Below are 17,190 nucleotides of genomic sequence, written 5' to 3'. Positions count from 1 at the left end.
ATTTAGTAACATGTAGTAATGTGTTTAAATTTTTTTACAAATTTGTATATCATGTTTGAAAGTGCATCCCGGGTAGATGTGAATAACAAACAAAGATCAAAGTAACAATAAATTCTGCCATCATATCTTGTCTTCATGTTTCTGTGCTGTCATAGTGATACTTATACACAGTTCGAAATATTTTTGTGATTTAACATCTTATAAGATGCACATAAATGAAGCGTCATATTTCACATAAATCTATATTCAAGAACATGTAAAATTGTGTGATTTGAAAGTTACATGGCTCGAATGAAATAAAAAACAATAGCTCGATAGCAACAGTGCGACTTGAACCGAGAAACATTAGATCACAAAGCACTTCAGTTAATCGACTGAGCCACAGAAGCACATATCTACCTAGTGAGTAATTGATACATACACACCAAAAAAATTTGAATTTTACAGATGACAGATGCATGCTTCTGTGACTCAGTCGAGTAACAGACGTATTTGCGATCCAATGATTCTCGGTTCAAGGTTGCTCTCATTCTTTTTTTATTTTAATGAATCTCATGTCCTGGAGTTTTAGACACAATATTAAATGTTCTTCCACGTGAATTTGCGTGAGCTGCGACGCTCTATTTATGTGCATCTAATAAGATGTAAAATCACAGGGATTTTTTTAAGTGCGTAGTTATGAATTGTATCTTTTGTAGAACTATTCATAATTTCTTTCTGTGTATTTTCAAATCGAATACAATCGAATAAACTGCATCAGAATCAGATAAGAGAAAAGCTTTTGATAAAATTCTGTTTTGAATGTTAGAATATCGAAAAACTGAAAAATTAAGTGCTCACAAGTTACAACCTCATGTCTTCCTGTTATGACCTTTGGTCACTAGAACGGTGTCGATTGGGTGCTACCTCCTTCTGTGGGTTAAAACTGGTTCGTATGTAAAACTCATTGGATGTCCACTCGTATGAATATAGTGATTGTTTGGGTATGCATGAGTTTTCTATATTCTGTATAAAGCTTGCTTCAGATAGAATTGGAACAAGGACAATTGCCTGTATTTCAGTTATTTATTATTGAATTCAAGATCATTTTTTACACAATTTTCTGGCCAAATCACGGTCCGACAGATTAGGATTCCTCTTAATCGTCTTCAAAATCTTACCACGCAGTTTCCGGTCGACAGTTCCACTCCGACGATTGGCTTGAGGCTTCCGAATCGTCGTCCATGTTTTCTTATAGACTAGCTAAACAGCTGAAATTGGCCAGAAATACCGTATGGCGCGTTATTAAACGACGCGCCATACGGTATTTCTGGCCAATTTCAGCTGTTTAGCTAGCCTAGATGCAGACCACAATGGATTTTCCAAATAACTGTGCACAATTTTTTCCCTTCTTTCGGCTTCCATGTTGAATGTTTACAAAGTACAGTCGATTTGCGGTATGTCAAAAATCAAACGCGAAGCTGACAAAATTCCCGACACGTAGGCGTCATGAACTTCCAAATCCGTCCACCAGGAGCGCCACAATATGAGCAAAAGTTTGTTCCAAGCAAGCTTTAATGATTTATGTAGGAGCATTTATAAAAGAAATATTCAGATGTGCGCCACATTATACTATGTTCCAAGAGTATTATTTGATAGTTACGAAGACTGAAGTTTTGGATACGATCGATAGGAAATGGCACATTGAATGAAAACTGGAGTATTGGCATGTTGGGAAAATGTTAATTATTTATACAAATCTGAAGAGCATAAACTAAGCACGTGTCGATTGTTAGCCATTTGCAAAGAGGTCGAACCTGACACATTTTGTTCTCCGGTTACACTGGAACCAAACAAGGGAGGAAGATAGGGAACACGGCATTGGAAAGCAGAAGAACTAAGATTTATTTTCGTCTAGCAGTTTCCCATCATGGAGCACTGGAGTATCGCTCATCGCGTTTTTATTGATAACTCGTTACGTTACAACCATTCGTGAGTTTAAAAAACATATTAAATTGAAGTCATAAATGCCAGTGCCTTCGTGTAATACTGTGAAGCAAAAAGTAAAAAGGTCCAAGTTCTAGTTACTTGATTCTCTCTCTTATTCTACTATTAAATCGTAATATAGGAAATGTATAAGAATTTATTTTCAATTTTTTAGATGAGTTCGCTTTGCGTTCAAGAAAAGTGTCATGTTATTTATTAAAATGATCAGGCAAATCAGCTTCTGCAAAAATCCGCAATTGTTTTGGTAGTAAATATTCGAACACACCATAATTACATAAACACATTACACATATTCTCCGAAGTCGGCTGCCCATACTTTTTTTTTAACTAATCACAGCAATTTCATATGTGATTGGTTGTTGGTTCAAAGCACAAAATTTCAAACAAACTTGTTGATCAACTTAATTTGTCACATTGAAAATAACCAAATGCACTTGAGGTAGTCTGACATTAAGGCTCTACTTACAATCATAACAAAACATCCATTGTGGAAAAATGCAAAAGCAGTTTTCTTTCTGGCGAGGGAAGAACTTAAGATTTATTTTGTGCACCGTTCACAGTGTGAGTTTCGCTTTAAACAAGAACAATTACATTAGTATTCAGGTCGCTGGTCGTTTGCATTGGAGCCAAATATACCGAAAAGTGAAGAATGACGAGTAGTATGTTTACAGAAGAGCTATTCTGTTGAAATATGCAAATCGAAAATGAAAATAATGAGTTTGGTGAACCGTTCGCAGTGCAAACTTTGTACCAAACGAATGCACGGAACGACCGAAATTAGCTCTGCGCCTAATTGGTATTACTGTTTTCGAATTAGTTGATTTTAGGAAAAAAATAACAATTAAATTAGTTGAAATTCAAAATTTACTTTGCTGATAAAAACTCTTGTTTTTAGAGAATATGTTTAGTTGTGTGAATTTTGTGATTAAAATCAGAAAATTTGACTATATTTATTTGTCACCTTCATTACTGAAAGGCAGCACAAAGAAAACAAAAATGAAATTGGTTTTATTAACAAAGTTTATTAGCCAAAAAATCACAAGAAGTGTGAAAGCAAACCATCCATTATGAAATTTTTGAAATCGAAAAAAAAAAATTTTGATGCCAAAAGTCTTAGAATTGCATGAAACGTCGAGATTTAGTGTCATCTCGAAAATAATTTTTTTTTGAAAAAATCGACTTTTTGGGACTTCGAAAGTCCCAGAAAGTCGATTTAAAAAATAAATTTTTTTTGAGATAACACTAAATCTCGACGTTTCATGCAATTGCCAATAAGATTTTTGGCATAAAAAAATGTTCGATTTCAGAAATTTCATGTACTCCCCCCTGGTGCTTTTTTAAGATCGACAATTTTCAAATTTTAACCGCTGGGCAGCACCCCTTACCTATGTTCAAATTTTGCATGAGGACTTTTTTTCGAGATGCTTAAACATATGAACAATAGCGCTTTACGACATTAGAGGTGATCCCAAAATATTGGCACCCTTATACACATTAGAGCGGTAAAAAACAACGTGTTTTGTCGGTTACGTCACTTATACCATTATATCTCCGGAACCAAAAGTCTCAGCCATTTGGTTTTCGAACTCGATCAATAGCTTGACAGTGCCTTTCAAACGAGCATAGGTTTGTTAAAATCGGTTGAGCTATCTCTGAGAAAATTGAGCGCGTTAAAATACAACGCGTTTTGTCGGTTACGTCACTCATATAATCATATCTCCGAAACCAAAAGTCACAGCCATTTGATCTTTGAAATTGATCAATGGCCCGACAGTAGCTTTTAAACGAGTCCAAGTTTGTTAAAATCGGTTCAGCCATCTCTGAGAAAATTGAGCGTGTATAAATATCTTCGAAAAGTGCACACACAGACATTTTCCTATCTCGTCGAACTGAGTCGAATGGTATATAACACTATGGGTCTCCGAGGCTCCGTTCAAAAGTCGGTTTTTCCAGCAATTCTAATACCTTTCTATAAAGAAAGGCAAAAAGGTGTTTATGAGAAAATTTATTGCCCTCGAGCTGTAGAATAATATTTTTTAGTTTACTACTCTGTTTTTTTGCAAGTGCCTTCAAAATCTTTTAGGAGTAACTTCTTCATTTCGAAATTGACCCTAGTCAATTTAACGTCAAATGTAGGTTTAACGAAACCGATTTAAAATAGATATATAGTGAAACTTGTTTTTTCGGGTTATTTTCTGATTCTTTAGAGTGTCCAATTGAGTTTCTGAAATTTTTTCTTGGGCTCCATTACAAACAACAGTTTGTGAATTTTTCCGTTTCTATTTAAGAGGTTTTAACGTTAAGGTCATTCGCCTCTCTGCAACGATTTATTAATCACCCGATTTTAATAGATTTGAAGAAAGTGCATTAAAAATTTGCCATCAGTCTAGTGTCGGTACAGTTTCTCTATCCACGCAAAGTTGATAGCTCGCTATACTGAAAACTGGTACAAAGGTTCGATTTAATCAAGGTAAGTCAATTGTGTTATCTTTTCTGCTGTTGGCTTAGGTAATTGCTTTCTCACTAGTAAAGAGTGTATTTGTTATAATATTTTAATTGTGACTCTATTGGATTATTGGATTATATCCAGATCTGATTTCCGGCTCCGGAGTTACAGCTTGATGAGTGTTGAAAATTTTATACCACCATGTGAAGTGACAAAACAATATGACAATATGGGTCGCGTTGAGTATAAATTTGTCTATTCCTTAAAATGCGCCTTACATTGCTGATAAAATCTTGAGAAACGTTTTAAGCATCACTCCCAATTATGAAATCGCAAAAACCATTCATGGATTCATGATAACGAAAAGAGTTCAGAATATTATTAAACCCACAAAATTAAGGGTAAAAGCATTTCACGGCAGGTATCAATAACAGATCATATTTTCAGTTTACCCACAATCTAAATGATTAAATCGGAAACAGTCTAAAAGTGTCAATCAAAGTATGACAAGATTTCTCAATTTTCATACAGAGAACGTGATCGTCGGAATCACGGCAGTTTTCTTTACTATCGGTTGAATACCGCTGGTCTGGATGATTCGGAAAAGTTTCGCTAGAAGACTAATGACGGCAAGCTACGGCTGCGATTTTAATATTACATCGCTGCTACCCGACAGGGATAAAAATGTCAGTCCTGCCAATCACTCAAGGTCAACTGATTAACCCACTGATAAGTGAAAGTTAGGCCAATGTTAAATAAATTATTCACCTTGGCGCTCAAGTTATGAGTTCTAGCCGTGAGTCAGTGTCAAAACTAATTAAAGAAACCAACGCATTTTAGCTTGCGAACAAAACAAATTTTTTGAAGGAATTTCTATGTAATCATGCGGGAAGGAAAATAAACACACAACATTTGACGATTAAATGCGAAAGGCTTTCATTTGTTTCTTAGCTACCTGTCGACCATACCCAAATCATTCGATAATGGAGTACCCTTTTCTCGGATTGCATTAAGCATGACACATTTCCGTGCCGCTTGATACATTTGACCGTAACTGATTGTCGAGTTGTTTTCAAATTCTAGGAAAAACTTTGATGAATAGATAATCACATAACGCATCGCTCAATAAGTCTTGTGACTAACTTAGAAAAATATGTAAACTTCTTCAAGAGCAATACAATCATTCTATCGTTCTCGATACCGTGCTTGTAGAAGGATTTGTCTTTTGCCGTAATATAGGCTTTGCATTCAGCAATCGCATCTACATTTGAATAGAATTTCTTATCTGTGAGCATTTCTTTTGAGATCATTGAATAGCCAAATAGTTACTGGGGGACAGATCTGGACTACACGGTGAATAAGGAAGCAATTCGAGGTGTAAATCGTTCAATCTAACCATCGTTGTCATCAAATTTAATCATAAATTGCTGATCATATTTCTGATGCATTGGAGAAAGAATCATGTTGTTGTGATTAGTACAGTTCAAGATATTCACCAGTTCTACTTATTAGAATCTTGATAGGGCGCCTCATAGTAAAATAAGACGGCAATAGAGAAAAAAGTTCTCTGAGTGGAAGAAAAAAGTGCGTGTTGTTTCATTGTTAAAATCAGCAATCTTGTTTCACACTAACAAGCCCTTATTTCATCGAATTAAATATTCCGCCTTACCAGAGGCGGATATCAGTTCCAGAAAAGGAAATCCGCCAGCAGCTGATTTTCTACGCTGTCACTCACCGGAACATGTCAAAGCTAAAAGCTCAAAGACGTTGAAGCGTTCGATAACGTTTCTTATAGCAAAGTAAATAAAGACCATGGATTCAACAGATTGTACTTTTGCTTGTTTTAAACTAGAATATGGCTGTTCTAAACAAACAACTAAACAGGATTGCTATAGTTACTATAGAGCAATTCCAGAAATGCTTAGCAGATCATCAGACTCGACCTTATCCGATTTGGATGAAACTTTGCACATGGCTTCAGTATGGCAAACCATAATTTTTGAACCGATTGAGAGGTCAATCCGACTCACGACTGATTTTTAAAAAGGGGGTATGTATTTTTGCATTTCACAAAAATTGCCGTTCGTTGTAACGCGGCAACCGTTAATTGTACAAAAATGGCGTTCAGGAAGAAGATGTAGGGAATCGATTGGGCACTCTTGAAAAAATATACACTGAAAAAAATTTGATTCCATCCGTGCCTTTTGAAAAATGAAGAAGTTACTACTAAAACAGTTCACGGGTCTCGTTGTAATTCGGAAACCGTTCATCGTACAAAAATGGCGTCCAGGATGAAGTTGTATGGAATCAATAGAGCACTCTGAAAAAATATACACTAGAAAAAATTGATTTTTTTCTCAATAATTTCAAAATGAACCAAAAAAATTAAAATAAAAAAAATCAGGGTTCCCATTTTTTCGTTGATAATTTTTATTTTAACGCTCTTATTAAACCTACAGATTGATGGCTATCCCATCCGTGCCTTTTGAAAAATGAATAAGTTACAGCTAAAACCATTTACAGATATATTCGAAATTTCATGTTCTTGTTGAAAGATAACCATTTAAACCGTAGAACTAACGTAACTACGTCAAAACGAATAAACACATGAAGAATCAAAGAGGTGTGCCAGTTGACTACCTACTGTTTACAACCAACGTACGTGCATCGTAGAACAGATATCAGTTTATAACAAATCTCTTTCGAACCAGTTAAAATACAACAATATGGTTTTCCCAAAGTGTTGTAAACCTTTTCCTGATTTTGTGTGTTCCGGAAAATTTTTCAAATTAACAGAAACCATAATTGGAAAATTAGAAGCTCAAAAGTGCAAGGTTAAATTGAATACCACGTTAAGCATTTGTTATCGCTGTCGCAGGCGGGCTTATAAGGAAAGTCATACGATCGTAACCCAAGTAGCAAATGTAACTTATTGAAATTTCAAGAGGTTCTACAATTGTTTTAGAATTGTTTTTTTATGTTACATAAGTTCAGAAAGATTTTCAAATATACTAAAATCGGTTGTGCTACTTATCACTGTTAAGTTTTACAATACTACCCAAAAAATCACTATAGGACAATTTAAGGTACATCTGAAACATTTGTGCAGCAAATCACCAACTTGCCCACGTTGCACTAGCAGTTATAGAAGCTCAGCAAAAATTTTCACATCGTCATGTAAAAACGAAGTAACTAAAACAATTGTTCAACTTATCAAAAATTTTCCAAATGACTGTCATAATTGTATCCGACTCAATATATGCCGAAATGGCTGTTTATCTCTTGTGAAGAAAAAAATAGTGAAATTATGCTCTCCGCAAGGAAAAAAATGGTAAGCCGAATTGGAAACCTCGCAGTAAAAACAAATTTGCAGCCAAGTCCGCATAGTCTTGTTTGCCTCATGAAATATTAGGTTAGTGTGTGCAGATTTCTTCATTTTTAGAAACACAATTCGAAACTTGCAAATAAGCTGTACCAGGTTTATCTGCTTGAAATGAACGCAAAACTTGCCAAATTGAGAATATTATCATAAAAGTTCCAGAAATACAGCATTACATATGCAATGAAAACAAAAAACAATAAGATAATTTGTATCCGGTTTTTATCTCGCGAAAAAAAATGAACAGACTTGACATCACTTTTTAAAGATATTGAAAGAAAAGTTAAGTTCATCATAGTTATATATTACCGCTTGAGCAACTTGTTTTTGAAACTAGAGCACACCTACAGTGTATATCACAAAAGTCGGGTTCACTAAGACTAAATTGTATTGTTGTTTAAGTCATTGAGTTTGATAAAAATATTTATTTTTTTCATTTACCAACAGAGTTGCCATTCATACAGAATTACCTGTAATGTATTGATTTGTATACGTCCATGCGAATTTCATGCAGGATACAGATTTAATACATATTGCCAAAACTATATACACTGAAGTCTTTTTTTATGCGAATTTACGTGCCGCATAAAAAAACCGCATAACTCTGAAAATTCGCATAAAAAAACCGCATAACTCTGAAACTTCGCATAAAAAAAACCGCATAACTCTGAAAATTCGCATAAAAAAAGTTGCGTAAAAAAAACCGCATCAAAAAGACCGCATAAAAAAGACCTCAGTGTACATAATTGTGCCTACTTCTCAATCTCCAACGCAATACAAAATCGAACCCGTTTTGTTACAATATTTACTTGCTTCTGGTCTGCCGCCACTTAATTTCGGGTGAAAACTACCAACACAATAAAAAATAGTCTAGATGAACAACGTTGAGTCAAATAAATGGTTACCTTCCAACATCGCGAAAAAGCTATGTTAAATATATTATCAACGTAATCCAATAATTTATTGTGACGATTCATTTTCAAATATTTTGATGAAATCAGGCATCCCTGCAAGCAGCTAATCGGTGTTGACCGATGATAAATAGTTCGCGCAGTACAATATAGGTGGAACTAGTGCATTACGAAAAATTATTTTTATAAGAATTTACTCATACTGTCATGTCTGTGGTAGAAGTATTAGGTTTTGCACGATGGCGACACAAATGACCTGCCGATGAATTAAGTTCATCTTTGACAGCTGCCGTGTGTTTGTTTTGACTGTTAAAAACGTGTTCCACAGTGAAATAAACTAAAAAGATTGTCCTGTATGCGTTTCCAGCGTTAAGGAGCGATATTTGTATAAACCTGTTTAGTGTGAGGCGACTTGCAATTATTAAATTTAAACGATTAACCTCTGAAGAACTTTTAAACTGTAAACCAGCGTTGCCAGGTCATATTTACAAAAATCTGTTTTTGTCGCAAAAATCTATCTGTATCATATCGGTATCAGGAACTTTGCTGCAGGTTTCATAAAGAAAATGGCACGGAAACTGGTTTGAGTAAGTAAAAAAAATGTCACACGACAACTTTTTTTTCTGATCCACGTAGGGTAAGGGCTCCCTATTTCATCTCATTTGTAAGGACGTTACCTTAAAAACCTGATTTAGCCATCAAAATAATTCCGATTTTTTCATATTTCTGCTTAATTCGTCTTGCTCCACATTGGGAATTAATTTTTTTTCGATTATAGAGGTTTTAACCTTGGGAATTGATTCACATTCCTTGGAAATTAAAATAATAATTAAAAAATCAACTAAAAACACTTCTGATATGTTCACTACTGTGCTCTTAATTTCATCTCAAAGGTTTTATATTCATCCTATCGTTGGTCCTTTATTCATCCCATAAATTAGCAATGGCGACAGCAATCAAAACCAACATATTGCACTATTACACTCTCAGGTTCAAAATGTCAGAATTTTCCTTAAAAAGGGCCTAATGCCAACTATAACAATTTTTTGGATCGTTTTTATTACCTTTCGTTTCAAACTTGAAATTTTACTCTGCAGTTAATTTGGAGAACTTAAAAAAAGAATTGTTACCATTTAGGCATTTTTTTTGTTTTGATTATAGAGGATTTAACATTGTGGTCATTCACTTCTTCGGGCTAGAAAAGTTTTCTGGCCCTATGTGCGGGGGTTGGGAATCGAACCCAGGTGGGCAGCGTGTAAGGCATCGACTTACCCATCACGCTGTACCCGTTCCCCAACCATTTAGGCATTGACCCTTCTAGAAACAAAATGCAGAACCAGAGATGCCATTCATACAGATTTATCTGTATTGTAAAGATTTTTGCGTTCGCGTTCGTTAAATCAGATTACAGATTTTCTAAATTTAATACAGATTTGTAAAGGTAAAAAAGTGAGAAGTAAAACGTTAGACTTTTCTCTCTGAGTATCTATTAGTATTTGATTGCAGTACTTCTTTAAAAGTTTATTAATCAACGGACAAATCTAACAAATGACTATTTTTTCAATTGGAAAGTGTGGCCTAAAATTAATGTTTTAAAACGTTCCACAGTTTTGTTCAGGCACGTTTAAAGATATGATTATTGTTCAAAGTTATGAGGTGAAGGCATGAGATGGAAATTGGAGCTGAGATGAAATAGGGAGCCCTTACCCTATTATCGGTATTTTAGGAGAACATATCGGTATTGCGGTGTGGAGGTAAAAAATCTGTACAAATACCGATAAATCAATATACCTGACAACGTTGTTGTAAACAAATGCACGGCGGTTGTCAAAAAAGTTAATTCTGTTCATTTTTGTGAGGTTATGTTATGTTTCTCATTTTATTCCGATAAAGTTCATTATTCTTTGCAAAAAGCCATCGGACTTGAAGTTTAAAGGAGTAAATACATATGTATATATATATATATATATATATATATATATATATATATATATATATATATATATATATATATATATATATATATATATATATATATATATATATATATATATATATATATATATATATATATATATATATATATATATATATATATATATATTATAAAAGGTGATTTTTTTGAGGTTAGGATTTTCATGCATTAGTATTTGCTCAGATTTTTTGAGGTTATGATTTTCATGCATTATTATTTGCTCAGTATGCTCTGACATTTCATCATGAATAGACTTACTAACGAGCAACGCTTGCAAATCATTGAATTTTATTACCAAAATCAGTGTTCGGTTCGAAATGTGTTTCGCGCTTTACGCCCGATTTATGGTCTACATAATTCTGGTTGAATGACTACGTAAATAAGCAAAATTGCCGCATTTGGAGTGAAGAGCAACCAGAAGCCGTTCAAGAACTGCCCATGCATCCCGAAAAATGCACTGTTTGGTGTGGTTTGTACGCTGGTGGAATCATTGGACCGTATTTTTTCAAAGATGCTGTTGGACGCAACGTTACAGTGAATGGCGATCGCTATCGTTCGATGCTAACAAACTTTTTGTTACCAAAAATGGAAGAACTGAACTTGGTTGACATGTGGTTTCAACAAGATGGCGCTACATGCCACACAGCTCGCGATTCTATGGCCATTTTGAGGGAAAACTTCGGAGAACAATTCATCTCAAGAAATGGACCGGTAAGTTGGCCACCAAGATCATGCGATTTGACGCCTTTAGACTATTTTTTGTGGGGCTACGTCAAGTCTAAAGTCTACAGAAATAAGCCAGTAACTATTCCAGCTTTGGAAGACAACATTTCCGAAGAAATTCGGGCTATTCCGGCCGAAATGCTCGAAAAAGTTGCCCAAAATTGGACTTTCCGAATGGACCACCTAAGACGCAGCCGCGGTCAACATTTAAATGAAATTATCTTCAAAAAGTAAATGTCATGTACCAATCTAACGTTTAAAATAAAGAACCGATGAGATTTTGCAAATTTTATGCGTTTTATTGTTTAAAAAAGTTCTCAAGCTCTTAAAAAATCACCCTGTATATATCAATATTTATGCTATTCGATTATTATTGAGTTACATCGTAATCAAGCAGTGACAGGAGAAATGAAGATAATATCATTTGCATCGGCAATCAATGAGCGTCCTGACGAGTGAAATATTGAGAGTTTTTTAGGTTTGACATACCGGCTCTCAAACACTCAATACATGGTGATTTGTATAGCCTGGTTGGCAGCAGTCCAGTGACATAAGCTATCCAATCTTTTTCGTACAATGTTGCTAGTTGATAGTGACAAATATCGGCTTTGGATGGGATCTCTAAATGGACAGGCCGAAACATCTTTACTGTTCGTTGTTGTCGTTATCAATCTAAAGTTTTCATTGATACTGACTAATAATATCATAAATTTGTCAAAAAATTACTATTCTTTGTTTTAAGTTTTTCATATAGCTTCAACTGAAACATGCAAACTTAAAATATATTGAAAACAATGAGCTCTCTAACCTAGAATGTTTAACCAAGGACAAGTTCAACTGAGTTCAATTTAGAACACCAAATTCCAACAAACCGTCATCATTTTTCGTACACTTTTTCAGACTTACCTCCGTCAAGTAGTTGATGCTATCCGTGTAGACGTAGCGGATGTACGTGAGCACCCGGGGTTTTGGCTGCACGTTTGCCCTCCGGGCAACCCGAACGGCTTCCTTCACTCGTCCCCGTACCAGCTTCTGGCGGTCTCCGGGGCTAAGCTTTTCCCGCAGATATACCGACGGAAAAATGATGTCCGATCCATCAAACAGCCACTGGATGCTGAAAGTAATTGTAACATGTGCTGAGCGATTAAAACAGGAATTCTTTTCCGTTGGCTTTCCCGCTGGAATCGCGAGGATTCTTTCCGAAGTTGGATGAGAATTTTGGCTTAGTAGAAAGGTTTTACGTTCACTAAAATCTGTATAGAATTTAAAAAAATAGCATAATTTAATGTTCCCTACTTGGTATGCCTGATAGAGACATGAATCGGTGCTAAACATTGGCGAACAGAGTTGGCTCTGAAACCACAAAACAGTGGTAAGTTCCATTTGTCTAATTGCTATCAACCACAGTTGGCCTTCCAATTTTTTCACTTTGACCAAACACGATGCCCCAAATTCAAATATTATATTGGTTTTTCATGGTTCAAAGATCAAACAAATCATCGTTGGCGGAGGCCGATGAACCCTCCCGTCGTGTAATATTTAACCAGACAGTTGCTAACGGGACCCGACTGCTTCCCAGTACCTACCGGTCATTTTCTCGATGAACTTCCGGCGTGCAGTCTTCCCGGCTGCTGGATGCTCCGTTCATGTTGAAACAATACGGAAAGGCATAATAGCCCCAGGATGCTTGAGGACGCAGTTGCTTTGCCAGCACCAACGTTCGGGCCATGAAGTCCTGGCCTGTTGATTCGAATCGTTTGGTGGCCTAGTGGGAAGAGAAATGAGAGTGAGCGAAGTGTGAACGGTTCGGTTTCGGTGGGAATTGTGGATGGTTCGGTATCGGTTCGAGTAAAGTAATTGCTATTTTGATGATCTCGAAATTTTGGATATAGCATCCGAAGAGATTTATTGATTGATGTCATGCTTGACCCAATGGGACAATGGACGATATGTATGAGAATTTCGGCTTTGCGGAATTGTGATATTTTTGTTTTCGTCAGTCTTTATTGATTGATCGATAGAATATATACAGGGGCGGCACTTTTTGCTCTTCCAAAAGATTTATTGGAGTGGCCATGCTCTCCCAATATTTTGACAACTGTAACAAATATTTGAAAAAAATTCCTAGAAATACTTTATGATGTAACACTTTTTTCTGTTATCTCAGTAATGGTTCATATTTCTTATCTAATGGCGTTTTCGTTTTTAATTTGCACTACACCGGTGCAGTGCTACACTGAGGCATGAATAAACGAACAAAAATGACGAAAACATAAACAGTAACCATTGACTACAATAAACGATTACATTGCACAGAGCTACACCAAACTTTTGATGAGTGCTACACCAGTGGTATCGGTTCAGAAAAAGTGTAGCACTGGTGTAGTGCAATTGGTGAAAACGAACGGTTTAGGTGCAGCTTTCGCTACACCGGTGTAGTGCAATTTAAAAACGAAAACGACACAAGTTACTAAAATGTTTACACTAATTTACTACAATGTGAAATGTATTACACTCTACCTCTTCCGAATATTGATTATTACTCGAATAGTAAGGAAAATGTTTGTGATCGTGTCACAACATTCGGAAGAAAAACTGAACTTGCTTACTTGGTTGCTGTCTATTTGTTCTAACCTCTCCTCTTCTTCCCTTCACAAATTTTTTTATACATTGCTAAATTTAATAATATTTTTTCCTTCACAAAATTTTTTATACATTGCAAAATTTAATAATATTTTGTGCCAACCACCACCCTCAACCCCCACCCACCCATTATTTCATGGAACTTGCCGCCCCCGAATATACACATATGTATATTTTAAGAGAGGGAAACTTTAATTTAGTTCAAGTAACGTCAATCTTGAACCCAATAGAATCAAATTTGAGGGACTCGCTTCTTTCTTATTATGGCAGCCCCCTTTTTGTGAACGATTCCTTAGGCGCTTTAATGAGATGTATTTCCCCATCTACCGTTTTTGCATGGCTATCGTTTGTCTCGTTTGATGTTTCTTGGCTTATCTGAGCAGCAATTCATTTCATGGTCGAGGACGCCAATTTTACATTTCTTCCAATTAAAAAATTGAAATAAAAATAAATGGTAGAATTAAATAGCGACTAAAACAGCCACATGAGGTTGTTCGAACCATTGACGTAGGACTACACAACTGTTGTCAAAATCACTGTTAGCTCTAGATACGGGTATTTTAGTTTTTGGTGTATCACATATAATTATTTGTATCTTTGTGAAAAATACTTTTGATAATGAATCGAATGCTCTGAAAAGGGCCATTTACTTTGTTGGTGCAGAGAGGTGCTGACTGCATGATCACACAGCATTATTCTCGAATGCGAAGAATCTGTAGAACTGAAAGATTGATGATTGCCTCTCGTGCGAAACGAGCGGTGCATTAGTTTATTTCTTAAAATAACTCATCTGCCGATTAATAGTCTTAATGAATAACACAAACGGTCAAATAGTCGAAATATACAAAATAGTCGTCACTGTTAGGGCAAGAAATGATAATAGCTTGAAAAAAAATTGAGAAATTAGATATGACTCGTGCGAATAAAAACCTGCATTTGCTTAAGAGTTAAGCTCCAATCTTCATGCTTTTGTTAAGTTCGCAAATTAGCGAGTTCGAATCTCTAGCATAGCTTCTGGCCCGTCATTCCGTCATTCTGTCGTTACCCTACACAGAAAAAAATAATGAAATTTACACGACATGTATTTCAATGATTCTTTGAACTAGACATCAATTGAATCAAACATTTGATTGAAAAGCAACAACAATTGCGTAAAACCACACGAAACACGTAGTTTTACGGGAACGAGATGTGATTTTACAGGAGTGATAGCAGTGGCCTTAAACATTGAATAAACTGTTAAGTTTATTCGAAAAATCTTTTTGAATTAAAAGAATCGTATCATGAATATAAATCAGGAAAAAACAGTTCTGATTTGATTTCACATATACTCACTTATGTTTATTTCGAACGTGCTCCCGATAGGAAGCGAAGGAACACACACAGAAAGAAATAATGCGATTTACACGACATGTAAGTAATATGGAATAGACATGAGTTGGATCGAAAAATTGGTTGAAAACCATCATCGATGCAAAAATAAATTGGATTGCATTGAATTTTCAATGAATATAACTCTACCTTTCTATTGACGCTTAGTTTTGCGATTAAATTATATTGAAACGTACAGAATTGTAAAGTAACATTATGTTTATTTGTCTGCTCAAAATATGTGCATGAAAATAGATGTAAATTTCATATCTGTGCAGTTGGCAAAAGTCAATTTTACATCTTTTAAGATACACATATGTGGAGCATAGTATTTCACACAGATTTATATTCAAGAACTTGTAAAATTGTGTGATTTGAAAATTGCAGGAGTTTGATCAAATCAAAGACATCATATTAACAAGATATCCAGCTCTCACATTTCCCGAACAAATCATTGGTAACATTTTTTTTGCGTGCATGGTGCCCTCTGGCGAGTCCGCATCGAATCTCGTACATAGAAGTAGGGGAGCGAAATGTCAAATTCGTGCGCGGAAAAACAGCAGCACTGCGCACTCATACAATTGACATGATACGTTGAATGTGATGCCGTGCGATGGCGTTGCTGAACTGAAGATTGAGATCGCTCCAAGCTGACAGGGTCTGATCAAATGAAACGACTTGAACCGAGAAACACTACACATTTAAAAAAATCCCTGTGATTTTACATCTTATAAGATGCACATAAATGGAGCGTCGCAAATTCACGTGCAATATTACATTTAATATTGTGTCTAAAATTCCATGACATGAAATTCGTTGAAATAAAAAAAGAATACTGATAGCAACCGCCGCGGCTTGAACCGAGAATCATTGAATCGCAAGTACGTCTGTTAATCGACTGAGCCACAGAAGCATACATCTGCTTGGTTAGTAAAAGGTGCATTTAAATGCATACAGTCGCACCTGCTAGCAGAATGCAAGTTACAGTCGAAACCAGTAAAATTCAAACTAATCTAACATTAAGTCATCACACATTAAATTTTCCGTCATTTGACAAATTAGGTCGTTATGAATTACATCGTATGAGGAATTAAGTGGACTGTATTATTCTTTTTTTTGTGTGTAGATCTCAACTAGGATAATTGATACAAAAAAATTCACTTGGTAGTCGAGTGCAAATTACACTCGGAGTTATTTGAAAAGTTAAGTAGTTATGCATTGTATCGATTGTAGAATTATGTCGCCGGAAAAATTCAAATTTTTTTTTGCTGTTTAGAAGTGTTTCGTTCCACTTTTTTTGTACGACAGATCGTGCCATCAATTATCCATTTTTTTTTATTTATAACAATTTTTTATTCAGGCCAATTTGCGTATAGCTTTACGTTGCCGATTTACCCATGTTTTTGTTACATAAAATTATTTTTTTATTGTTGGATCTCGTTGTCACCCTTCTTCTAGGGGGAGAGGAGCTTCCATTTCCTTCTAGCGAAGATTGTTCGTCATTTTGTCCGTTGCTCATATCATCCATTGCTACATCGTTGGAATTGTGAGTGGTTTCCGTTTCCTTGTTTTCATTGTTGATCGCAGTCTTGGGTTCATTTGCAGTTGCTGTAGATGCGCTTTGTACATTGATTGCCGTTGATAGTTGGTTAGATGGTGAAGGTGCTTTTGAAACAGGAGCACTGCATTCACTAGTTTCCGTTGTCGGGTGGTTGTCCTTGTTTTTGTTTGTTTTGTTTGTTTTCGCAGTTTCAGT

General features: G+C 35.5%; 2 protein-coding genes across 3 annotated transcripts in view; one reads left to right on the top strand and one right to left on the bottom strand.

Moving 5' to 3' along the window:
• Positions 1-15,892, top strand: part of LOC131436515 (protein king tubby 1) — a 229,682-nt gene extending 213,790 nt beyond the window's left edge. The window contains exon 7 of the transcript XR_009230635.1: positions 15,841-15,892. The gene's annotated coding sequence lies outside the window, so the exon portion shown is untranslated. The remainder of the gene's footprint in view (positions 1-15,840) is intronic.
• LOC131436516 (hyaluronidase Tab y 2.0101-like) overlaps positions 1-17,190 on the bottom strand; it is a 76,910-nt gene that overhangs the window by 14,902 nt on the left and 44,818 nt on the right. For both annotated transcript variants that reach the window (XM_058605261.1, XM_058605262.1), the window contains exons 4-5: positions 13,007-13,185; positions 12,327-12,534 (exon numbers count right to left, since the gene is read on the bottom strand). In XM_058605261.1, coding sequence (XP_058461244.1) covers positions 12,327-12,534; positions 13,007-13,185 — 387 coding nt within the window. The remainder of the gene's footprint in view (positions 1-12,326; positions 12,535-13,006; positions 13,186-17,190) is intronic.

This window comes from Malaya genurostris, chromosome 3 (genome assembly GCF_030247185.1).
Source record: "Malaya genurostris strain Urasoe2022 chromosome 3, Malgen_1.1, whole genome shotgun sequence".
Taxonomy (NCBI): Eukaryota; Metazoa; Arthropoda; class Insecta; order Diptera; family Culicidae; genus Malaya; species Malaya genurostris.
The sequence above is the reverse complement of the archived record's forward strand: the minus strand, read 5'-3'. Positions and strand labels throughout refer to the sequence as shown.